This window comes from Orbicella faveolata, unplaced genomic scaffold (genome assembly GCF_042242905.1).
Source record: "Orbicella faveolata isolate gen_17 unplaced genomic scaffold, um_ofav_v1 contig_47, whole genome shotgun sequence".
NCBI classification, from domain to species: domain Eukaryota; kingdom Metazoa; phylum Cnidaria; class Anthozoa; order Scleractinia; family Merulinidae; genus Orbicella; species Orbicella faveolata.
In genome coordinates this window covers 20,589,044-20,615,510 of record NW_028301577.1, presented here as the reverse complement: position 1 = coordinate 20,615,510, position 26,467 = coordinate 20,589,044, and the positions used below count along the sequence as shown (strand labels likewise).

Below are 26,467 nucleotides of genomic sequence, written 5' to 3'. Positions count from 1 at the left end.
ACTGGATTAGGAAAGCATGCAGAAAAGAAAACTGTACCATCACAAGACAGGCTTTGGAGTACAACTCCAGTATATAACCATCAGAGAAAGAGGAAAGGAGGGCAGCCTAGAAGCAAATGGAGATACTCCATACAGTAGACTTGTTAGAATGAGTGGCCCATAACTGGAGCAGAGCCTAAACAGTGCCAAAGAACAATGTGGGATGGCGGGAACAGGAGGACACACACACCCTAATCACCCAGTAGTGGAAAGGGTTAATGGTAATGATGATGTAATCTGACACATTCCTTATCAAATAATTCGAATTCTGTATGATTAAAGACAGTCAGGATAATAAATAATTATTATGCAATGTATAAACATGCCTCTAACTCAGCGACTGAACGCTGTGTTTTCTTCCCTCTTCCTTGTCTTCCTCTACCCTTCCCTTTTGAGGCTGCAGCTATGACAGGTGATTCCGGTGGTGGCAACTCTTCATCATTGATGGCAGGAGTCTCTGGAACCTATGGTTCACAAAATGTACTCTATAAATACACTACCAACTTAAACAAACCATTTTGATTACAACACAATGTACTTTGTAATGCAATCAGTAATACATAAACAAGTAAACATTTCCATCATTAGGGTCAGGTTTGTAAAGATTCAAAATTAAAAAAAAGACCCACATACCATTTACACTATACAGCTCTCTGTAGCTCAATAGCTTCCATTAGAAAGGTCAAAAACTACAGTTTCATTCTAAAAACTGAAAAGCTAGAACCCACTTGCACTGCATAACATTAAAAATACCATGAAAGTTCTGCTTACAAGTTTTCAAATCAAATTAATTGGGCCACATAACTAACACCCAAAGTCTATCTTAAAGATGTGTTCACTTCACCAAATTTATTACTAAATTTTAAAAGTCAGCAAACGTGATCTAAGATTCAGCACTTACTGAGTATGGAGAGGAACTTCTACTAGATGCCCCTAACTCTTGATCAGTGCTTAGAGTAGGCTGTGCTTTCTTTGCTCTGCCTTTGCCTCTCCCTCTCCCTCTCGCAGGTGTGACAATGGCTTGTTTGGGCTGAACTTCTTCTGCATCAACAGATTCTGTTGCCTAAGCCATCAAATTCCAACACAGCAGACATAACTAGTAAGCTGCAGAATGCACTGCATGTACAACATTACACATCTTTTGGCCTTCATCATTATGATATCATGTACAAATCTATGTAAAACTCTCAAAAAAATCTGTGCTTTAACTTTGATTTTTCTTTGAAAATAATTTGGAAGGAAAAAGCAAAATATTGATAAACAGCCGCTAACATATGCATGTGGAGCCCCCAAGAAAAAATGAGAGAGTTATACAGGTGGTCACAGAACATGTGGAGGAGAAGTATAGAGGAAGATATGAGACAAATAAGATTACAATGGGCACAACTGGAGAAGGTGGAACAGGACATAATTAAGACAACTTTGGAGCACTCTAGGTGTTAGCCTACACTCCATGACTAGCAAAGAGCCTAAGTAAGTGTACACTAAGAAGTGTTAAGGTAGCGTTAAATTATTTAATTGACATGATACTGAATATGAAGCTCAGTGAAATAACAGTAAGATGTTAATCAGGTATGTCATGAGCATGGAAAAAATTCCTGAGTCTCAACAGGATTTAAACTTAGTTGATCTCCTGCATACTGATTGGATACTCTAGTGTACTAAGAACTTCAAACCAAGACTGCTACCAAGGACTTATATTTCCTCTTTCAAATAATTATTCAAAACTAGTTAACAGACTGTGCACCATAATACTCCACAAATGTAAATGTTCTGATGTTCCGTAATAATTGTTAGTTCCTTTTTCATTGTATCTTCATGTATACTCAAACTGATTTTTCATACCAGTGATTCATTACTTGTGGGTTGACTTTTCCTTCCCCTCCCTTTTCCTTTTCCTTTCCCTCTTGTTGACACGGCTTCTACATGTGATTCTGGCTGAGGTTCAACAGAAGTACCAGATGCTTCTTCACCTTGATCCTCCATTGTCTATAATTTATACAAAATACTTTATTTAGATGCATTGCCCACACAAATGTTGGTCTGAACAATTTTTTTTTTCATGAACTGATCAGCAACAACAAACATTATTGCAAATCTATTGACATTTTATTTTTTGTTCAATAAAACCTGGTAGAAATGAAGCTCTCTAAAAAATATGTGTCATCCTCTCAGCCCCCTCGTCCAAACAAAAAATCCCAATCCATCATACTGTAAATCTTGTTTTGTCTTTCACATCATTACATGTGTATCTTTAGGGAATTTACCATACAATAATCAAACCCTTGCAGTGTCTTGAGCAAACGTTTTTGAAATCCAATTTTAAAACTCCTTCACATAACAGGCACCCTCAAGACTGAACTCACTCCAAACAAAATTTCCTTCCCCACCCTACAATCTTTTATTTCTCTAGACAAGTGCTGTGAGGTCCTTACACCTCTGTACATATACCTGCATTGTTTCTTTAGCTGCCATTCCCTTTCTTCCCCTTCCTCTTCCTCCTCTGCGCACATTAAGAGGTTCTACGGCCACAACTGTTGCTGGTTCAGAATCAGTTACCTCTTGTACTCTTGCAGTATCTGAAGGCTTCAAAATCAGTCCGTTTCAAATTATAAATTATTTTACCTTAGGGTGAGTACAGTCTGTTAAGAGGTGGCAATATTAAGAGGACTGTATTGTTCATTGCCATCATGGCTGGCCTAAAACTCAGTTTACAGGAGATGCTAAATTCGTTTTCTAAATGACATTTAGGGCTTGAGGACTAAGTAGGCAGAAGTAATGAGGTGGCCTGACACAAAGCTTCACTAAATATCAACTTACTGTTTTGAGTGGTGTTTCTGACACGGAAGTTGTTTCAGCTTGTAGTTGATTTCCCTTCCGTCCCCTTCTTGATTTAGTTACAGGCATCTCCTTGTCTTCCTCCTCTAGAACACTCGTTCTTGCTGCTTGCCTTCCCCTTTTTCTTCCAGCTGCAGAAGTCATCTTTTGAATGTCTTCCTCTTCAGTCTCATTTGTCTCCACGACTCCTTTTCCTCCCCTCCTTGTTGAGTTTTCGCTTGTTTCTTCTTCCTCTGGTTCTTCTGGTCCAGTCGTCACCCTCATCGCTCCCCTTCTTCCTTTTCTTGCTGCTGTTATGTTGTTTTTCTTCGATATACCTTCTGGTGTATCACTAGCCTCCTCTATCTGCTCTGTTGTACCAACACTGGAACTAGCCATAACAGATTCAGTTTGATTCCCAGCTTCTCCAAACTTGCCAGACTAAATGTTAAAATTGCAGACATTAAGCCATAAAGCATTTTGACACAGACAAAACAATAAACAAAACAGCTGAAACTGACTTTACAATAACTTTATCCTGAATTATTTTGGCTAAAATAATTATAGAGCTCCCTGGCTAGCGAACTGACTATTACTGTCAAGATGTGGAGCTGCAAAGCTGCAATAATTTATTTAGATTACACAGAATAAATTATTTGGAAGAATTTTTTTAAATAAAAAAAAGGGTTAGGACCTTTTATATTCAAATTAAATTTCAAATTTCGATACTTAAAGAACAGCTATGGGTCCTACATAATCAAAGCAAATTGTAAGTTAGACAAGCTGTGAAGAATTGCCAAAACAGCTGTAGTTCAGTCTGTAATAATAAGTTGCTCTCAACTGATCACTATTTTTTCAGTCAATGAAAATGGGTACACTCATGCTTTGCCCATTAAGGCATACTGTAATTAAGCAAACAATATGTTATCCTCAAAGTATATTAATTCAATCAAAATCTATGCATAGTACAACAAACAGGTCACAGCTGCAATAATGAAAAGTGGTTGATCACAAGGTAAGACTGTCTGAGTCAGTCACTCTCCATACGAGCCAAGTGGCCCTTCAGGCTCGTGCTTATCTCCAGTTTCTGTAGCATGAAGTGTCTAGGAATATTTCTACTCCCCCCAGATGGGATGCTAGTCCATCGCAAGGTTACCCCCAGCATTAAATTTGCCAGTGCCCATTTGTACACCTGGGTGGAGAGAGGCACTGTGAGAGTAAAGTGTCTTGCACAAGAACACAACACAATGTCCCCGAACAGGGCTTCAACCCAGACCACTTAATCCGAAGTCAAGCGCACTAACCATGAGGCCACTGCTCCTCCACTAGTCACTCCACTAAGTATGAAAGAATAATATGAAAAACCAAAATAAATTAAATACCACTTTATAATGAAGCTGTACCTGTTGACTAGGTTCTCCCTGTGACTTTTTAATGACTGGCTTTTTTCTTCCTCTCTTGGAATGTGACTGTGGCTGTGATATCAAGTCCTCACTGTCCAGCAGATAGTCCTCCATGTCAGCTGCAGTACTACTGGAACGTTTACATTTGCCGCCTAGAGTAAAAATAAGCACATTACCCACAAGTTTAGTGCTGTTAACCTGGGCTTCTTGTGAGGAGACTTCAGTGGGCAGGTGGTTTCTGAGATAAACAGGTTGCCTGAGTGGGCGGGTGTGTGGGTGGTGTATATAGATGGTGTGTGGGTGGGTGTATAGTGGTGTAGGTGTGCCTTGGTGCACAGTTAAGTGTGCAGAAGAGTTAAGTGACGGGGGGGGGGGGGGGGGATGTCATTACAAATTAAACCTGCATTACAATAACTACACTGCCATTTAATCAACAATTAATTAAATTAATAATTACTATTAGCACATTAGAAAAGACAAACTACAAACCTTTACCAGGTGCAAATACATCAACTTCAGTTTCATCAACCTCAGGCACCTGCCAAACAAATACAAATGTGATCTGTTACAATAGAATGCTACATGTCACCCCAGATATTTAACCATACTGTGGCTATGAACTGTCTAAAGTACTCAAAAGTACTTGACTTAAAGTACTTGATAAATCAATGCAAAAACACATCATTCAAATTATGCCCAGAAGAGTTTTAAAACTCCTATTCAGATTCTGTTGTCAAGGAACATTTATCTCCTACTAATGTCAAATTAACTTGGTCACCATGAAGAAAAAAGAAAGTAGCATAATCATGTAAAGTGTCTATCAATAAGTGGACAAACCTCTGTAGAAGTGCTAACAAAACCCACTCTCTTGATGTTGTTCTGCTTTGTTCCTCTTTTACTTTGCTACAAAATAAGAAACATTTAATATTTAAAAGGAAAATCTCTCACTTTGGATGAAACAAAGAAAAGATGGCAGGTGCATCCCTACAAGCAAATCAAAATTGGAAACTGCGTCATGGCTTACTATACTGTAGCTACTGACTTAGTTCTTTATCTTCCTTTAGAGAATACCAATTGGGATTTGGGGATGTAAGCCTTGGTACTTTGTGGCATATTTGTTGCTTTCGTAATAAGAATAAGCTGCGCATAAAAATAATACTTTTGTTGCTACAAATACCTGAACTTGTAACTCAGTTTCGGATGGCTCTTCAATACCATAGGCTTGAGTAGCTTCAATCATGCTATTCTGAGCTGAATCTAGTAGGAGGAAAGGACCATTAAGAACTTTCCATTACCGGTACTGAGGGTAATAATATAAAATTATATATATTGCTATCAAGTCTATCAAATGGGAGTTGTTAAAATCCACTTGTACTAAAACATGGATTGATGGGATCACCATCTACATTTTGTTACACTTTGTTTGACTTTCCTCGACACAGCCTCCAGTGATCACTTGTTGTCAACGTGTCGTACCCCTTATGAAATTTGAATTCAGCTTCACACTTTCCTTTACAATTTTGAGATCCCCTTTAAAATTTTGAGATCACCCCACCGCCCCCTCCGCCCCCAAAAAATATAGCTATATATACAACACTTGAAATTTCCATTGATTTCCCCCCATAGGGTGGGTATAGATATTCTCTGGGATCATACAATTTTCAATTAAAGTTCCAGCACCCAGCTATAGGAAAAGAGCAAAACAAAAACTTCACCCCTGCCCCCAAAGTTGTTCATTTCACCTGGAACAATGGTTAAACAAATACAAGAACTGAGTGATTCAATATCTCAAATGCACACACAAATTGGCTCAGAAAAAGTACCTGTGTCGTTGTTATCCATATCATAAGCCTGTGTTTCCTCCAGCCCATAAGGCAATGTAGCCAGGTTATTCTGTCTTACATTACCACTGTCTTTATCAGTCTTATTATCTCCATCATCATCACTATCATCATCGTCACCACCAACTCCATATGGCTGAGTGGGAGCTAAACCGTATGCAAGTGTTGCTGCATTTGCATTACCTCTGCCATGATCCCCACCTGTACTACTTCTGTCCACTTCATTGTCAGCATCCTCATCATCTGTTTCTTCATCAGCACCATATGCCTGAGTTGCCTCCAGTCCATGCGGAATGGTAGGCTGGCCTGTGTCACCTTCATTAACTACATGTACAGTGTCCATATTAGCTGACTGCTTAAATTCAACTGTCTCTGAATGGCTATCTTTTGTATCATCATCATCATCACCAGCGCCATATGCCTGAGTTGCTTGTAAGTCATAAGCAGGCATTTGCTTCTTGTCTTGTTCACCTTCATCTTCAGAGCTATCACCGCCTTTCTCAGAAACATTGTAAGCTTGAGTTGCTTCTAATCCATATGCCATTGTTGCTGAAATGTTGTCATGAGTTGCAGTTGCAGCAGTACCAATTGGCAGTGGCTGGGAATCTGAACTGTTGGAATCTTCATCCTCTAAGCAATATGCCTGTGTTGCTTCCAAGTCAGAGGGATTAGCTGCTTGCTTTGTGCCACTCTTGTCAGCTACTGTGTGACCACTCCCAAGTGGAATAGGTTCACTTTCCGTATCAGACTGACTCTCATCATTATCAACGGCATATGCTTGAGTGGCAATGTCTGCTCCATAATCGTCAGCATCCAAATGTTCATGTTCATCATATGTTGAATCATCTTTTCTGGTTTCTTCAGCATCGTATGCTAAATTAGGTTCTGCATGAGCCAGAGTTTCTTCAAGGTTAATATCTTTATCATTTGCATCTGCCCCTAAAAATAAATCAAATGAAAGCAATTTAACAACAACAAAAAAAACATGGTAACCCATCTTAAATGCCATTTTCAATTTCTTGGTACACTTTAAACCCTTCCATATAAACTATAAGGCAAACAAAGTCTCGAACTCACGTGTATGAGATGGTGGAGTCTGCACTTTTTGCAGTTTCTCAAGATATTCACATGTCAATACAAATCCAACGAAAGTAAGTGACCACTTGATAAAAGAATTGTTCCCTAGATTATTGCTTTTATGGTAGAGTACACCATACCTGATTCATCTTCATCATCTGTTGAACTCATCTCTGCTTCGGCATATGGTAGTGTTGCATCGGCATCCTTAATTGCAGTGGCTTGTTGCTGAATGTCAGTCCTGTTTTCTGCCACATTCCCTGAGCTTTTATCAGGAAGACTTAGTGGTTTTTCTTCAGATACGTCACTGTATAACAGTGTTTGCTCATCGCTGGCATGGTGACCATCTTCTCTTACATCAGATTCTGTGGGTGCTACAACAGTGCTACTGCCTTCCTCAGCATCAGATTCATATAGCAAAGTTGGTTCATTTGAAGCTCCAGGTTGTTTTGGTCTCTTTTTAGGAGTTCCATTATCTGACTCAGAGCCATACAAAAGTGTTGGCTCACAAGATGAGCTTTTGTCTAAGACCCCTGCTTCCGGGTGCTTAGGTCTTTTTATGGGGCTCCCATTGTCTGACTCAGAGCCATACAAAAGTGTTGGCTCACAAGAGGGGCCCTTGCCTGGGATCCTTGCTTCCGGGTGCTTTGGTCTTTTTATGGGGCTCCCATCATCTGATTCAGATCCATACAAAAGTGTAGGCTCACAGGGAGGTTGTGTTCCTGAGCTCCTGGGCTCAGGGCACTTGAACGAGCCTGGTTTTTGATCATTATCTGACGACACATCCATTTTCCCATCTGACTGTGAATCAGATTCAGCGCTAACCATTAAAGTTGGTGGAAAACTTGCTGTTTGTCCTGGGTGCGATCCAGATGAACCTGTGGAATCTCTATAAACAGGAAAATAATTAAGATAAAGTTTATTTTCATTTTATTCTGAATTTACACAAATATGTGAATTACATGTTTTTCTTTGTATGTATTCAAAAAGTGGTCCCAATGGAAGGTAGGCTAAGTGGCTCATCAAGCCCACGCTTATCCAGGTTTCTGTAGCATGAAGCGACTAGGAGTATTTCTACTCCCCCCTGGATAGGATGCTAGTCCATCAAAGAGTTAACCCCAGCATTAAATTTGCTGGTAACCATTTATACACCTGGGTAGAGAAAAGCACAGTGAAAGTTAAGTGTCTTGCCCAAGAACACAACACAATGTCCCCGGCCAAGACTTGAACCCGGACTGCTCGATCCAGAGACGAGTGCACTAACCATGAAGCCACCACACTTCCCAAGAAGATCATAACCCTAAATAGCTGTCAATGTCTATGCAAATGAGAAAGGAGCCTCTTTGCTTCACTTAATGCCATACACAGGAAGTTTACAAGAGGGAGAGGTAAGTTCATTTTCTCTACAAGCAGACCATTCAAACAGGTATGGTTGTTACATTTTTTTAATAATACTTTCTGGCCTTCAGTTAAGTCACTACCAGCCTTGAAAAAGCGGTACATTAAATATCTGACTGGCAGCCCTGCTGAAGCCAAGGAGTTTCAAATTATAAGCCTACAAGAATTAAGACAAAGTAAACTACCAGTGCCTTAACTTTTGAATTCACAAGCAATGTACCTGCTTTGAAACACATTGGCTGGGCTACCAAGTCCAAATGCTAGAGTCTGACCTTCCATACTAGAATTTCCTTTACTTGGAATACCTAACCAAGGCAAAACAGTTGCCGTTAAACAACATTATTTTAGGGGTAACCATCACTTAAAGCATAAATGTGATGGAGTTGACCAGCTGTCAATTTTTGATCCAACCAATAACTAATGATGCCAATAATATAATCATAGAGTGCGCTAGATGACACAAACACCTCTTTGCTTCCTTATGTCAGTGACCTATGTTATGTTTTGGCTCTGGCTATTGGAAAAGGCCCTTTCCAAGTTATCTCTTGCCTCTGTGCCAAAATGAGGCTTTGAGCAAAACCATTAATATGAAAATGTGTTCCCCTACAGGTTCTTTTTCATGGAAATCAAACTCATTTTCATATGAAAGGTTCTGCACAAGGACTTGTTTTGAAACATAGGCACAAGGTAACTCAGAAATAGCTGGTTGCATTTACCTGAAATTTTCATATTGGTTTGACTGAACTTACTCGATACCTGCGGCCTTCTAGGTGTCTCTTGCTCATCTTCAGAGCTGTACAACACAGTAGCCATTGCTGCTACTGCAATTGGACGTTCCTCATCCGTGTCTGAATCTGTGTCTGCAGCATATGCCTCTTCAGCATCCTAAAAATTCCAAAGAATTCATGCATCTTTTTGTTCTTTTAAAAAGTAGTAAGGAGTATTATTTGTTCCCCTGAATGTGACGCTACCACACAGTGTACTATCCAGAGTTAGAATCATGTCCAGTTTCTAAAACAATTTCCTTGTAACCCTTAACACCTCCAATGAGTGACAGAAGTACTTGGGAAACTTTTGGGAAAGGGCATTTAACAATAATTTACCCCTTCTTCTATTTCAATTTGCCTTTAGCGAAGATTCTCTGATACCCCCAGGCCCCGAGTACAATGTTGCGTAGTTGCTGTGCAGTCTCAAAGATAGAAAAACCAACATTGCTTGGGGGAAGCTGAAGGGGGAAATTTGTATAAAACACTCAAAAGTGGCATTTTACACTGAAGTATCTCAACTCTTATCACCCACTGCAACTGGAAAGAGACTCTTTGAGTATCAAGTGTCTTAGCCAAGGAACAAAATGCGAGGGTCATCTCCAAGACCCAGTCTTGACCTCTGAGACTCATACTAGTGAGACTCCTATTACCATTTTGACAACTGTGCCTCCTACATTTTATACCTTCTGTCAGAGTAGACCTCAATGAACATAAACTTACAGACAGTCTAAGGAATATAATTGCTTCAAAATATACTCAGTAACAGACAGCTCTTAAACTTTTCAATTCTGTTAAAAAAAGTCCTACGAATGACACAGTTGAGCCTCTGCTAACGGACTCCACCTCAGATTGGACAATTCTCCCAAGTGGACACTCTTTTAATCTCCCATATGGGGACACTTCTCTGAGGTAGGTACGTGTACTCCAAGTACTCAGTGTTGACAAAGTTTTGGAGAAAATGGCATTATTGCGGTAAGTAGAGGGCTGATTTTGCAATCGTTTTTTTAAAGAATCACGCAAATAGCAAACAGAGTTACTGGCTGAGATCTTGAAGTTGATGGTTATTTTCGCACAGCCAACCACTTTTGACAAACCTGGCTACTACTTAATGAAACCAAAAGTTACAATCATGGATATCAGGATTACTGGTATACTTAGTGCACAGTTATTGTAATTTTACCTTGGTTGGTTTTGTTATTCGGTGGTCTTCTGTTGGCTGCACTAATGCATTCCTTGGAATACTACCATTTTCGTCCAACTTCTTTGAAGTGCTAGCACTATCGGTCACAACTGGCTTTAAACCACAAAATAATGACAAACAGAAAATCGTCAGCAAAACTTAACCTACCAGACATCCCAAATGGCTCACAGGAGGCAACACATTTACTTCTGGAGTTAAATACCTTATCAGCGTCTGATTCCTCTTCAGTATTCACATCTTGTAGCATGGACTCTGATCCTGTTTCTGAACCAGTTTCATCTTCATCTTCCTATTAGTATACATTAAAAAACAATGTTACTTGTCAAGACATTGTACAACTCACACCTAATTATTACATTAAATACCCGCGGAGTACCTAGTTACATGTACTGTAGGTGCCGTCCCTTGGATCCAAGTGAGATCTCCTGTTTTATAAGTCACTTGAGTCTTGAGACTACCTAATAACAGTCACATAATTGTGGTCTTGCTTTCTGGAACAATTTGGTTGCAGTCAAGAGACCATAACACTGAATAGACACTTGGCATAAATGGTACCGAAATTTGAACAACAATATGTTATACGTATCCTAAGCCTCCTGTTAATGTTTCCAGACATAGATTTTTCATATGAATGCGAAGCTTAGGACAAATTAGTATTGTTATTCAAGGATCGGTGCCATTTATGCTAACTGTTTATAACGTTTCTAAAACGTGACAAGCTACTGGACTGTTAAAGACACGTCAGATTATGTGTACTAAAGGTATCTGCGGTCAAGTGTTGATCGCTACCCTCAATCGATACCCTCTATCGACCCTCAATCGATACTCCATCAACACCTCAGTTGACACTCCATCGACACTCCATCAACATCTTGGTCGACAGTCAGTCAAGAGTCGACTAATTTTCGATTGATTCATATGTCTTGAGTCAGTCGACACTCGTCCGATGATCAACCAACTGTTGATCAAGTGACGACAGCGTATCGATCGGGATGTCCATCGAGATGTCTTTCATTTTTCAGTCTGGTAAACCTTTGGATCAACTTTTTGCACCAGCAACACATTTCATTAGTTTTTTTCCTACCTCTTCCATGTCCAGGCCCACCAAATACTGACATTTTACATCACCCAGTGTTAACATATCACCATGTTTAAGCTCATATCGTATGGTGGGCTTCAAGAAAGACTACAAAATAAAACGTTAAAGAATGATCTAGACAGACAAGAAGTTAGGTAATGAAAAAATAATAGTTTTCAATGGCAAAGAAACAATAAAAAATGCATGCAATATGTCCATTAGATTTAAGAGAGACATTTTCTTTGTATGGGACTACTCGTGAAAACAGAATATATCCAATCTTTTTGGTATAATGGTATCCTAGGTTTTAATTGAAACAACCTGCCAAACCTTTTTTTAATTATTATTTATGAACCAGACAGAGTGTCATGCACTTTCACATGATGTACTTTTATACCTTTCCCCTTTTAGTCCTGTTCTTGCTTCCACAATCATAAATGAGATGAAGATCTTTTTGCACTTCAATGCAGGCATGCTTCTTTGACAAGGCCTACATTAAAGCAGAAAAAAGAGTTAATATGATTTACTTGCGCTACTAAGACCCAACAGCCCAACTTGAGTGAAAGCCAGGGCTCCAACGATTCAATAATATGCTGGACTGTTGGAAATGTTGAATACTCACCTTGATAGGAACTGTGATGTTACACTTTCCATCTCTTCCTATAACATTGTCACCTTCAAAGAGATATAACAGACAGTCATTTATATATTAAACAGTCAGGCTCTTTGTGCATTGTTCAATCACATAAACCCTTTAAGCAACAGTTACAAATTGTATTTTCTTATGAACGCATGATTAATCATCGCAGCTATATACAAAACTTAATAAGCAGTTGTGAAATTAAAGCCTGAAAAAAAAATCAAGCTTAAACAAGATTCAAACCCATGACCCCTGCAATGTTTCACAACTGCCTAAGTATGAGTGGAGGCACAGTGGCGTCATGTTTAGTACACTCATCCACGGATCGAGCGGTCTGCATTCGAGCCCCGGCCATGGACACTGTGTTGTGTCTTTGTGCAAGACACTTAACTATCACAGTGCCTCTCTCCATCCAGGAGTATAAATGGGTACCAGCAAATTGTTGGGGAAACCTATGCAATGGACTAGCATCCCATCCAGGGAGAGTAGAAATACTCGTAGCCACTTCATGATACAGAAACTGGGATAAGCTCTAGCAGCTATGAGCCAGTGGGCTCCAAGGATTCACTTAAGTTGTGTATACAACTGCAATGATCAATCATGACTTGTGTTCATATCTTTCTCCGCAGTTCAAATATGTGATCTTTTGTAATATTATATTCTTTTGTACATTTCCTTAAATCTAACCCTTCCTATAACCAGCTTATACAACTCAGAACTGCAATAAAATATTGTACACATTTACTGTACTATTCATTTAATATCAAAGAAGGATAGATAGGCCACTGAACAGGTGGATAGAAAGCATACAGACAGACAGGCAGACAGACAGACCGTGGGAGTAAGGGAATAAGAGACACATACAAAGGAAAAACAGACAGGTGGATGGGTAGACAGACTGAAGAATGAATAAAAAGAGCCAAGAAAAACAAAACTAACATCAAAATACTAGTGCAGACCTTGGAACACTGGAAAGATTGTTTCTTTAAATCCTTGTTGCGAAAATACTTTCAAGTGCGCAACCTAAAACAAAAATTTAATGATATAATTTTAATACTGATCTTACTATCAATTCAGCTGACCTTACAATCCTCATGGGAGGCACAGTGACATAATGATTGGTGCATTTCAAAGGTCCTATTAGGGAGGTCTAAATATCCCACACCCCTTTGATTTTTGGTCTAAATCTCCCATATCCTGTTAAATCCAGATTCAAAAAGTACCAGTTTTCTGGATCATGTGTACTAAAGGCATCTGTGGTCAAGTGTTGATCAATACCCTCACTCGATACTCTAGATTGACACTCAACTGATACTTGATCGACACTCTATCTATACTTGATTGCCACTTCATCGACACTCGATTGATACTCCATTGACATCTTGGTCGACAATCAGTCGAGAGTTGACTAATTTTCAATCAATGCATGTGAGTCAGTCGACACTCAGCCGACTATTGACCAACTGTTGAGCAAGTGTCAATCGAGTGTGCACCGAGTATCAATCGGGAAGTTGATTGAGTACAGATCGAGATGTCGTTAGAGGTGGCAATAGAGAGTATCGATCGACACTCGACCACAGATGCCTTTAGAACACATAGTCCAGTTTTCCTCCTCAATATCACCAGTAACAGTTCTAAATATCCCATATTCAATTAATTTTTCGCCCAAGTATCTTAAACCTGTTATTTTTTTACCTAAATATCCTGTGTCCCAAAAACCCCTTCTAGGATATCAATTGAACCAGCCAAAAGAGCTTTGGTTGAGCTCTTAGTTGATGTATCTAATAGTTTCCGATATTTGTAACAATAGTTCTCCATATGCTAGGCATGACCTGCGAAGCCAGGTTGGACAAGCAAAGGCAATAAATATTGACCGTAGTGTAGTTCAAGTTGGTCCATGCCCTCTACTTGCTACTAGCAAAGGTTTTGACAAATAATTTAGTTCTTTTAATGGCAGCAGGTAGTGAACATGAAGCAGCACAGACTTCAATGAACTAATAGACCAATTTCGATATATTAAAATTTAGCCTAAAACAATAGACCTCAATGCTTCGTTCAGCCTTAAACATGAGACTTATTTCAGATAAAGCTGCCCATTATTGAACTAGGTGAGCCATCTACAAAATCTCTGATTCAAGCATTGCAAAATGATCACTTAATCACTATATCATGTGGTACACGTGATCTCCGAGTGAGCTCTTGTCACACTCAGCACAAGGTTCTAGGGAATAACTTCAGAGTTTGTGGGTTTTATTCTCAATGCTGAGGTCTATTGTGTTAGGCTGAATTTTAACATGTTGAAATTGGTCTATTAGAATAATTTATTGGCTCATTAAAATGTAAAGTTGACATCCAGTTTTCCTTGAGAGAGGGAGGAAATTTCATACTTAGCAGATTTAAAATATACCGCTATGCAGAATAATGTAGCCCATCCAAGAGACAAACCAAAAACAACTATTCTTCCACCTGACCTGAAATCCCCCCCTACCTACTCCACCCTTCCCTTACTAAGTTCACAGTAGGGGTGGAGGAGAGTCTATTCACTGAAGTCCTCCAGTAGCTACTCAGTTACAGCTCAGTCAATTCCAAGCCTGGCTGTTCATTCCCTTCCCCCCTCCCCCACCCTCTTCCTGCTGGGCATTTGATGGGCATTTGACATTTTGTTTTCAGAAGGTGGCAAATGTTCCACTTTGGGGAGGCTGGTGCATACAAAATCCCCATGGTGGGGCCATGAGAAAAGTACAAATGCCCCACTCATAGGATGGCGTCAAAATTATATTTTATTAGCGATATTGCCATCAAATACCCGGGGGGGGGGGCGGTGGGCAGACTTGGAATTGACAGAGTTATTACACAGCTGCAGTTATTCAACAACAGGAAAGCTGACCACAAAGTTGAAATGTTCCAAAAATCACAGCAGAGTTTGACGTGAACCAAGAGGCCTCTCTTTTACATCAGATTTCAATATTTTAAACAAATCGCTTGCACAGAGTGTGGGTGTCTATGAAATTATGTTTAATGTACCACGGTACATTCAGTTGCTTTCTTCTTCAAACTTACCTCCTTTTTCTTAGTAGTAGCTTTATCCTCTTCCACTTTCTCTTCTTCCTCTTCTTCGTAATCGGATATCGTTTGCGTTTGATCAAAATCCATCACGCTGAAGCAATCGTGCAAATTTGAAGATTTAAATACAGAAAAAAACACGCCAGTCGCTAGCGGTAGATTTAATGTCAATTTTTCCGAAAATGACACCAAAATGTGAAGTAGATCAAACGTTAATCGCGGAAAATGAAATCTGGAAACCGAGAATGACAAAAGAAAGAGAAAAATAGCCACAAAATTCACTTTTTTGCCTTGTTTTAGTTCGTCTGAAAAACAAGTCCGCCATATTGAAATTTTCCCGCGAAAAGCCAGCGGTGAACTTTTTCGTCACTAGTTTCAATCCCACTCGGTCATCGATGAGCTAAAATGAGATGACAATCTCGTGATTTTCATGTTGTTCAGTTAATTCTGCAAAATGGTGAAGCTCGATGGACTATCCGTTCGGGATATACGGTTTCCAACTTCCTTGGAGCTCCATGGGTCGGATGCTATGGTGAGAAACTTCTTTTATGCGATATTGTGATGCGAGGTGCGAACACTGTCAGTGCGCGGTCTCCGCTCACCCCCAATGTCACTGTTGTAGGTAATTTTTTTCTTCAGGTAAATTTGATTTTTACCTAGGTAATATTTTTTTAACTAGGTAATTTTAAAACAAATTTTTTTACCTGGATATTTTTAATCTGTTATGATGTTCTTCATTTTCACATAGTAGATCAACGGATATTGACAAAGCTGGAGTGCCGGTTAGCCAGATTTTACCCGTTAGCCCGTGTCGGTTAGGGGTGACACTATTTGGCGCAAAGACAGCTTTTTTTAGGTAGTTTAGGCAATATTTAATATTATTGTTGTTCCGTCATTCCACCTTGAATCGTCCACTGCTTTCGTTTAGTGGCCGCTGCATCGGTCTTGGTTAGTCCAAATTCTGCTTCATTTTTGCTGTCATTCTTTAGCCAGTTTTTTGCCTTGTCGTAAAATTGATCGTCGATAAACACAGTTAATTTGCTTTCCTTCTTTTTAGAGCTTTTTTGCGCATCTAACTTCTCATAAAACGTGTCTTTGCTGACACAAAACGTGGCAGTTTCCATTGCTTTCACGAACGAAGTCCCGTCCCATCCAAGTGCGCATGTGCACGTTTTGCATAAATTAAGTTTGGACCGAGGTGAGTCTGGGACCCAAAAAAGCAATAATTAGGAGAAAAAAAAGAAATTTTTCCAACTTGAGCTGTGTAGTCTAGTGGAGATCGAGATGGACATGTAATCTGAAGGTCTTGGGTTCAACACACGGTAGGTACTTGTAATTTCCTTCTTCCTTTGAAATTAATAATTAGATAGGAAAATAAGAAGAGGTAGGCGTAGAATAGGGAGTTAGTGAAAGAGAAGAAGAAGTAGGTGGGAGCAGGGAGAGATGAAGAGAAGAATAGGAAATGAGATTTTTCTCCTCCTTTTTTTACCTGGTTAAAAAAAAAAATACCTAGTTAAATAATAAATTTACCTAGTTAAAAAAAAAATTACCTACTGAATATTTTTAACTGCAACATCACCTTGAATCGCTTGAATTTCGTCAGATTTGAAAACAAGGACTCTGTAAATAGTTGTTTCTGTAAGTCTTAAAAATCATCTCTCCTTGCTCGAACCTGTTGTTTACCTTCTTCCTTTAGTCAGTGTCAGCATCTTGGTTCCTTAATTTCTTGTCTGCCCTCCCTCCCTCCCCCCCCCCCCCCCGCCCCCCGTCTCATCTCAGTGCAAACTCAATTCAGCCTGCCAAATGTAAATGAGTCGCTTGCACAATTAACAGCAAAACACTAAATAAAATTGCTCAGCACCTTGCCCCCAAGCATCCCTAGGTTTAGTTTGAGCACTGTGTGTGAGGCCATCATTGAAAAGAAAAAGACTGCAAAAGTGCCTGGAAACGTGGCAGAGATACCTCCCTGAGGGTACATCTCCTAACATACACCTAGACACAATTTTAAATTGAAACAGCCACTTCAATCAAGTACACTGTTCAGTCTCCACAGCAATTTGAACTCAAAAATCTAGCATTTGGGCTTCAATTTTTGGACTGCCAAGGTATGATGCCAAGTACAGGCCCCACAAATCTACAGGCATTAGCCAATATAAATCTTAAACATTCCTTTCATTCATTTAAAAAAGTTATATGCTAAGAAAAATGACTTTCACTTTGCAGCACAAGTCACCTGATTACTCTGCAGTGTATATTGTCTTCAAAACAGATGGAGAAACTGGTGTGGAAGGGCACGGCTTGACATTTACTCTAGGGCGAGGAAATGAACTAGGTAAAAATAATATGTGTCGTGGTTAAAGCTTGTTCTTCAAAACTGACAATAATGTTAAAGCTACAACTTTACTGACAGTTCTCCATTTGACAATGTAAACTCAACTTATTATTATTTTGCACAGCCTGTTAATAAACAGTCAGTCTTAAAGGCAATTATTTTCCCCTGACTTGACACAGAAGAGGGATTATAATTTTCAGTTTATAATTAAAACTAAAAATGAAAAGTTGATCTCAGTAATGCGGCAACTTGTTTGAGCAAATTTGAATTGAATTTGCAAACTGCTCAAGTAAACTGCCAATCAATATTGAAACATTGCACTACAACAATGCAAATATGTAAGGAAAAGAACATCCAGTTGGACTGCAAAAGGTATAACATGTTGTGCTGACAGCATCTATGTATTATATTTAGCTTTCACTTCCTTTCCTAATTCCACATCCTGTGTGACTGCTTGAAAAAGAGGATCTAGAAAGGCCCGGTAACCCCTAAGCCCATTAAAAAAATACAACTATAATGTTTCAAAATGTGGGTGAACACCAAGACTGCCTCTCCCTGAATCTGTTTGGAACTGTACCTTTCAATTTAAGATATATGTACATTTTTCCCCTCAGTAATGGAAGCTGTAAAAATATATGGAAAAATGCTCACTGGCAGAACAACTGAAGACATTTTTGGTAACTTTGCTGCGGTTTGGAGGGAATTAGCTCATGAGAGCCAGTTAAGATGGGTAAGGTCCTTCACAATGGTAATAATTATCATGCTAACTATTGACAATGATTAATACATTGTTAGTCGGAGCCTTCTTATAAAGTTCTGAAATACTGTTTTTAGTTTGTTCTCAGGTTTTAAAACATTGAGTTACAGGATCAAACAGCAACTGATTGCTTTTACTTACATGTACTTTGTTTAACATCTCCACTCAAAGTCATGTAAAGGTGAACTACAGTAGCTATGCAGGGATGCAGAATAAGTCAGATAAAATACCTGACTAAAATACCTAAGAGCTTTCAGGCTGAAAAATGCTAATAAATGTGGCTATGTTTTCCACCTGCTGTAAATGTTTAGCTGTAATTATATATCTGAATGTTTGTGACATTCTTTGATTTTTAGCTTGGTCCAGAAAAAGGAGCCATTCACCTGGCGCTAGCAGCTGTTGTCAATGCATTGTGGGACCTTTGGGCAAAGTTGGAAGGCAAGGTAATATTGAATTTGGATTTGGATTTTTTAGGCAGTTTCTGAAAATTTTTTTTTGTCCCTCTTTACTTCCTCTGAAAAGGATCCACTTTTACTGGAGCCTCTTATTTTGGAGCCACAAAGGACCCCTCATTTTTCAGCACTTAATGTTCCAGCCACTGTGTAGTCTGATGATCAGTTCATATGTTTCAAATGGTTAATGTTGTTTATTTATTTATTTATTTATTTATTTATTTATTTATTTATTTATTTATTTATTTTTTACAGCCACTTTGGAAACTTCTTGCAGACATGGTGAGTCATTTTTAGCTCAATATTTCACATCCTTTTCCAGATAACTTACATCCATGTAATTCATTTTCTTTCACAACCCAATTTCATTCGTTTGGCTACACTCAAGATAGCCTAAACTAAACTTTCATTCCACTTTTCTTGCAATACACAGTCTCCAGAACAGCTGGTATCAACAATAGACTTCAGCTATCTGTAAGTGTCACAATTTATAATGATAATAATTTATTGCATTATCATGGCATATTACATGTGATCAATCAAAATTACATTGTGAAGCAGTCAATTATAAGAAACTCTTCACAGTAAGTGACAAATAAAATTTACCACAGTCACCAAAATTTCTGAATTTATAACTGTACAACAAATGTTGAATACCAGTATATAGAATGATATTAAATAGGTACATAGGCTGGTTTGTGCCCAGCAAACAAGCACATGTAAGTCAGCTCCCAAATACTGTTGTGCATTAATTATACATGTGAGAGACTGACACATTTGTAATAAATTAACTTACTTATAACTGTTAATTTGAAATATTTATTTTCTTCAGGTCAGATGTTCTAACCAAAGAAGAGGCCATAGGTTTTTTTGTTTTTATTCTTTTTGTTTGTTCTGTAAATTACCTGTTTACGATTCATACTACATTTTCACAGTGAATGAAAGAATAGATAAAGAGTAGGTTCTTAAATGTTCTTTATGACACATTGTGCAAATCTTGGCATTCACCCAGACTTTAAATGTTTCTCATTCCAAGGTATTCTTCGACGAAATGCAAGCAGCAAAGAAGAAAGAGGTATATTTAAGAAAAAGAAGTCTGTTTGTTTATTATTGTTTATTATTAAGTTATTTTGTACTGATTGTATGACTCTAAATAATTATCAAAACACCTTGGGTCATGCTGGGACCTGTTGATACTGTGATTGACAAAAGGCGGAAATCAACATGATAATAATAAAATAATAATATTTATTTTCAGAAAAAGAGATCATTGCTAAGGGATATCCTTCTTACACAACATCAGCTGGGTGGCTTGGCTACACTGACATTCAACTACGTAAACTGTGCCAAAAATATCTTACAACTGGCTGGACGAGGTTAGTTAAGTTCTCGCCTTCTTTCTCATCTCTGTAGTGTTAATAGACAATTCTGTATGCCAAATATTCTTAGAATTGTATTAATATTATATTAAACAGTTTGTCAGGTACACATTGATTGTGTTTTACCCATTTTTCCACCTTTTCTTGGCACAAAGCTGAGTTCACTGCATCGTACTTATTATTAATAATGGATTATATTTAACTTGGCTGTTTTGTTTGCAGATTCAAGATGAAAGTTGGTTCTGATCTGAGTGATGATATCAGGCGAGCGGCTATTTTCAGAGATGAGATTGGATGGGATAACTTCCTGGTAAATAGCCAATCTTTTAAGCCACAGAAGTTTCAAAGTCAGTTGCTTAGACCAATTTCTCCTTGATTTTCAATTCAAATACAACAGTCCAATGTACCTATCAAATCCTCTTAACTGGAAACAGGTTGGAATTTTTTAGTTTTCTTATTTTCTTATTTTATTTTTTATAGGTTTATTAGTTTCTCAGTTGCTATTGCTCTCTAACCAGTCAGCTGCATCTCTTTGTTCTTGTAGGCAATGGATGCAAACCAGTGCTGGGATGTTGATGAAGCTATCAGTCACATGAAGCAATTGGCAAAATTTAAACCTGTCTGGATTGAGGAACCTACATCCCCTGATGATGTGTTAGGTAAACTGGCAAAACGAAACTTCTTTTAATAGGCGAAGGGATCTTGCCCTTGATATCAGTAACTGAACAGAGAAAATTCACAATCAAGAGTTTAATTTTGAAAAAATTAAAAATGCAATTTTGACTAATGGGGAGAAAATCTTTACTTGAAAGCAGTTCTCCATGCATACTCCAGATTTGTGCAAAATTGCCTCTTTGCTTAAATCTGGTTAGAGCATCTTGCAGATAATTTGTATCTTTTGAAACAGTTACTGGAAAGTCACAAATTGCAAAACCAACCACAGCTTTGAAAACTATTGATTTTAATAAATGAAGGAAATCTCACCCTGTAACTCCATTCTTAACCATTTAACAGGGCATGCTGCAATTTCCAAAGCATTGGAACCTTACGGAATAGGTGTGGCAACAGGGGAACATTGCCAGAATCGAGTCATCTTCAAGCAGTTTTTCCAGGCTAATGGTTTCCAGTTTTGTCAAATTGACAGCTGTCGTATGGGTGGACTTAATGAAGTGCTGGCTGTCTTGCTGATGGCTGCTAAGTTTGGAGGTAATGTCAGTGACATACAAGCCAAAAAATCCAATCTGTATAAAATAAAATCTTTTTTTGGAGGGAGGAGGGGTGGTGTTCTGGATATAGTGACTCAAATTTCTCTATCATTCTATCACCATCATCTGACCATCCAACATTCCCTTAGAGGATTGGTTGGGATATACAAAAAAATGAATTGTTTGAAGTCATGATAGCCCATGCAGAGTGATTTTAATGACACAAAAAAATTGAAACATTCATCCTCTAAAGTCCACTCAGTCAACTGTTACATTAAACATTTGACTGTAAAAGCTGAAGTCAACTTTGTTCTAATGATCTTTTTTTTTTCAGTTCCTGTTTGTCCTCATGGTGGTGGTGTTGGCCTGTGTGAATACATTCAACATATTTCAATTTTTGATTTCATCTGCGTCTCAGCAACATTAGAAAACAGGTTGGTAGTTTAAATTAAGGCACAGTTAAAGCAAGAATCTTAAACTGCGCCATTTTTTAATATAGTTAAATGAAATTTAACATAGTTAACGACTAGGAGCTAGTCTGGTCAGTAGCGTTTTTATAGGCGGTTGTTAGTGTCTTGGCCGCCTGTGAGCGTTTGGCTAGCGTTTGGTGTGTTCTGCAGCGTTTGATATAGTTCAATGAAATTTTACATAGTGTATGACCAGGAGCTAGTCTGGTCAGTAGCGTTTTTTTGTAGGCGTTTGATAGTGCCTTGGCCATCTGTTAGCGTTTGTTTAGCGTTTGGTGTGTTCTGTAGCGTTTGCAGCAGTCATATGGTCGTTAGAGCCCTGGGGCTGACATTGTCCAGTGGTATTTTTGGTTAGTACATGTGTTGTCGTCCCATGTGCTCGCAGTGTGTTCATCGCTCTGTTAGTGTGGCGTTGTGGATTGAATTATAGTTTAGCAGTTCTCGGCGTTCCCTCCCTATCCCCCCCCCCCCCCCCCCCTCTCTTTTCAGCACTTTTTTGTTTTTTGTTTTTTTCCCACCAATGCCATCTGGCTTGAGTGTGACGGGTGCCTGTAGCGGGCTTGGCGTGGGGGACTCGTGGCTTGGTTGCGGGTTGGGCAGGCCAGTTGGATGTTCTAGCACCTTGGGGATGTGACTGCTGTTGCAGCCCCTGGGCTTCGTAGGCACCTTCCCTCCACTAGCGACTTGGGCGTTAATAAGATATTTATTGGGCAACTCTTTCTCCACAGGGTCACTGAGTTTGCAGATCATCTTCACGAGCATTTCATTCATCCTTCTGTGGTGGAGAATGGAGCTTATAAAGTTCCAATGGTGAGTTCTTTTGTGAAGGAAAGCTTTCAAAATGATCCTTGCAGAACAGGCAACTTATTTTAAATAAAGTGTACAGTAATTTTTGTGCTTTGGATCCTTTATTAACCTGTTTTACAATTAATCATAACAATTACAATTTCCTCAAATGTGATTGGTGCATAAACTGCTGTATTTCGCTCTAATTAATCTGCAAAGCTGTAATCGGACACCTGTAATCGGACAGTTGCATGAGCCAATCATTTTAAGTCCTCTCCACTAAATCCACCAATCACAACATTGATTACAATCACTATAGCAACCAATTCAAGAGACTGACTTCGTAAAATAGTGGAGGTTTTGTCTCTGGTGACTGTTTTGAAAGAAACTTAACAGCCATTTTGCAAGCTATTCTCTATAGTTTTAATTATGATATTTAAAAATGACTATTAAACGCTCTTTTTCAAATGAATTTTTGCTTTTGTGGGAAATTGTCATTATTATGATTAATTGGGAACAGGACATCGTGTCGTCCAATTCAGTCTGTAATCACACTCGTGATTAACAAATCAGACTCCCGCTTTGCGGTTGTCCGATTTTGTTAATCACTTGTGTACAGACCAAATTGGACTCCACTCAGTCCTATTACCATTATTAATCGTATCTATAACAAAATTCTTGATTGTTATTGGTTCTCTGTGCACCTATTTGTCATGTAATCGGCGCATGATCACATGGGTGTCCAATTACAGGTATCCAATTTGAACTTTTTGTAATTGGATACCTGTAAGTGGATACCCACGTGATTTGCATGTCAATTACATGCGCTTTAATGGCTTCCTTCACGATGTTTCCTACAGTTTTCAAAACTTATGAAAAGCGAAACTGACGTTTTCGCTCAAAAGAAATTCTTAAAAGACATTTTTAATTCCGAAATTTGTTATAGATACAATTAATTAGTAATTATTGTACCTCGTGGCATACAATTCAGGGAGTAATCATGGTCGTAGCTTGAAATCGGCCTCACACTTCGCGCTCGTCCAATTTTGAAATTACTTGTGCGATTACTTCCTGAATTGCACTCCACTCAGTCCAATCACTATTACGTAAGAAACCAAGACTGGTCTAAAACCCTTGTTCCAGAGTCCATCACACTAATCCTTACCCCACTGTGTCCACCTACAATAGCACATTCGTAAAATATAAATTTGTGGCAGTAAAGAGTGTTTCCACAAAAAAAGAATTCTCTGACACCAAGTAATACTGATGTGACTAAAACCCATACTAACAGCCTGGGGTTAAAGTTAGACGGTTAATTAAAAGTAATTTTTCTTTTTGTAAACGAGTAAGAACTTATAAGAGAAGAAAGAGAATAAAGTGCAGACATGCAGTCACAATACTAAATGGTTCCCTTTTCACTCAGGCCCCAGGTTATAGTGCTGAAATGAAGAAGGAATCTTTAGATGCATTTGAGTTTCCCAATGGTTCTGAATGGCAGAAGCTCATTAATGATGGGCGTTTCAAGATTTGAATACAATAATTTTGATAGGAAAGTAAATTGTAGAAATATTTTTTATTAGACAGTATAGAAATTAAAGTAGATGTCAATATGCAGACTGATCAGTGGATTCTCAACCACTAATTCAGTAGTGAAGGTCACATTTTACATTCACGTTTGCTGTGCTACGCTATGGAAGTCAACTGCAATTAATTTCGAAGTTATGACTTACTGTAGGTATTCTATGTTTAATTCTATATTATAGCATAGTGCTTGCACTGGTTCTACCTAATTCCAATTGAGCCATCATAGTATGTAACATGACGAGTGTAGTTTCATTTTAGCTTCAGAATTTCTGTCGAGTTTAACTGCAAGTTCCTTTTGTTAAATTTTCTGCGATGCGATAATCATTTGGAAATAATCCAAACAAACCCTACTTCCTTTGACTTTCACCAAGCTAAGATGTTTACTGAAACTTGAGTATTTTGACTTTGTTTGTCTACATTGTCATCAAGTATTTTTGACTTGCTGACTTATTAATTACATGTAATTCAAAGAAGCCAATTTTTCATTAACAATTTAAGAAACTGGATGAAGCATTTAGTTCAACCATCGCTTAACCCTTTGAGTCCCAATTATGCATATATGCGTAATTAATGGTCATGCTCTTTGTACCACTTTTGACATCATCAATTTAAATGTCATTAGCTATTCTTGATAAGCAGATAGTAGTACTAGGCTAGGCTAAGTCCAAATCTTGGCTTATGTGCATGCCCAGAATTGAAATGTTGCTCAATTTTGTACCTACTCCTTGAAAAATCTCTCCTTTTAGTAAGGAGCTAAAAAACCTGACTAAATGGTCAAAAACAGTATTTTTTGGCGAAAGTTTGGTATTCAAAGGGTTAACTGATTGTGGCGTGTTTTTAACCAGTCAACTGGATCCTCTGTTTTCCTTTACTGTGCATTGTGAGAACTTTGTAGTCAGTCGCAAATAAAACATGTTTTGCAGTTATGAAAGAATTGGTTCATGCTTTTAGCTGTGCGTATATCATGTTATGGATGCACTTGGGAAGTTTGCAGAGCACTCAAGGAGTTAAAGGTGCTCTCAGCTGCGCCCCAAGCAACTCTTACATTTCTTTGGTGCTCTCCATGACTTGATATATGCACGCTAACCACGAACAAATTCTTTACTTGTATTAATTATTTGCAATTAAATAATTAATTATTTTGAGTACTATTACCAATTAATTATTAATAGTCAATACACATAAAGAGCTAGTAGCTAGAAGTCTACTGGCATTTAGATAGACTTGCCACAAGCAACCTTATTAGTTAATTTCGGAGGGCTTTTGCATCTAAGATGACTGGTTTTTTTTTTAAATAAAGTTCACAATAATCAACATTACGATATGATACAATACAATACATTACTTACAGTACTGCTCACTTACTTACTTAAGACATCTAAGATGACTTTGGTGACATGTTTTCAGGGCATTGTTTTAGAGTTAGATTAATATATCTGTTTGACCATAGTCAACATATCACCTTGGAATCTTTTGAACTGGATAGCAATCTATTAGGAATCACTTCCATGAGAAAGTGCATGGCATTGGAGAAATTGAAAATTTATGAAAATTTATGAGATAAATTTATGAGATAAATTTATGAGATAAATGCAGTTAATTGGTGGTTTAAAATCCATGGCATGTACTTTTGGGTAGGAAATGTGTTAGTTTTGTAGAGTCTTTGCATCAAATGTGACAAAGGGGAGCATGTTTTCGGGGTTGTTTATAGAGTTAAATATATATTAGCTGTGTGACTATGTTCACCATAACCTTGGAACTGGATAGCACTTCCAGGGGAAAGTCCATATTGTAAAAATCGAGAATCTGTTTTTTAGATTAGCATTTTTAAGGATTTTAAGGATTTAAGAAAAAAAAAAAGTATGCCCAAGCTGAAAGAGATTGAAATTCTCCTTAGCTTAGTGAAATCTTGACATACATTTTTTCTCATGTTGGCTATGAGAATTTGGCAGTACGTCAAAACAACAACTCCTTTAAAAGTTGATGAACATCTTTCTTCTCATCACCTTTTTGCTCGGCAGTATATTGATATTGTAAAGAGAAGTTAGATTTTGATCACTCTTGGGATTGAAGGGTTAAATGATAAATTATTTTCTCAGCATGACTAAAACTACAAAATGAGATATTAGTGAATCCCATGTGGAATAAATGGTGGTAATTTTTCCACTTTAAAAACCCAAA

At 38.2% G+C, this 26,467-nt stretch overlaps 2 protein-coding genes across 2 annotated transcripts in view; one reads left to right on the top strand and one right to left on the bottom strand.

Annotated features, from left to right (window-relative positions):
- Window positions 1–15,718, bottom strand: part of LOC110047602 (uncharacterized) — a 22,397-nt gene extending 6,679 nt beyond the window's left edge. Inside the window, exons 1-20 of the mRNA XM_089280508.1 lie at window positions 15,322–15,718; window positions 13,221–13,284; window positions 12,244–12,296; window positions 12,019–12,111; window positions 11,628–11,729; window positions 10,746–10,832; window positions 10,523–10,636; window positions 9,325–9,460; window positions 8,796–8,880; window positions 7,318–8,066; window positions 6,083–7,039; window positions 5,437–5,516; window positions 5,097–5,162; window positions 4,749–4,797; window positions 4,260–4,411; window positions 2,860–3,297; window positions 2,491–2,625; window positions 1,885–2,028; window positions 941–1,102; window positions 362–503 (exon numbers count right to left, since the gene is read on the bottom strand). Coding sequence (XP_089136634.1) covers window positions 362–503; window positions 941–1,102; window positions 1,885–2,028; window positions 2,491–2,625; window positions 2,860–3,297; window positions 4,260–4,411; window positions 4,749–4,797; window positions 5,097–5,162; window positions 5,437–5,516; window positions 6,083–7,039; window positions 7,318–8,066; window positions 8,796–8,880; window positions 9,325–9,460; window positions 10,523–10,636; window positions 10,746–10,832; window positions 11,628–11,729; window positions 12,019–12,111; window positions 12,244–12,296; window positions 13,221–13,284; window positions 15,322–15,414 — 3,901 coding nt within the window. The 5' untranslated portion in view covers window positions 15,415–15,718. The remainder of the gene's footprint in view (window positions 1–361; window positions 504–940; window positions 1,103–1,884; window positions 2,029–2,490; window positions 2,626–2,859; window positions 3,298–4,259; window positions 4,412–4,748; window positions 4,798–5,096; window positions 5,163–5,436; window positions 5,517–6,082; window positions 7,040–7,317; window positions 8,067–8,795; window positions 8,881–9,324; window positions 9,461–10,522; window positions 10,637–10,745; window positions 10,833–11,627; window positions 11,730–12,018; window positions 12,112–12,243; window positions 12,297–13,220; window positions 13,285–15,321) is intronic.
- On the top strand, window positions 15,709–26,467 carry LOC110047649 (mitochondrial enolase superfamily member 1-like). Its single transcript, XM_020753405.2, has 15 exons — window positions 15,709–15,856; window positions 17,548–17,656; window positions 18,271–18,386; window positions 18,770–18,856; window positions 19,121–19,147; window positions 19,299–19,339; window positions 19,698–19,729; window positions 19,902–19,940; window positions 20,124–20,241; window positions 20,467–20,554; window positions 20,789–20,903; window positions 21,259–21,450; window positions 21,784–21,883; window positions 22,645–22,726; window positions 24,126–26,467. The coding sequence occupies exons 1-15, from the start codon at window positions 15,779–15,781 to the stop codon at window positions 24,231–24,233; spliced, it is 1,332 nt and encodes a 443-aa protein (XP_020609064.2). The 5' UTR covers window positions 15,709–15,778; the 3' UTR covers window positions 24,234–26,467.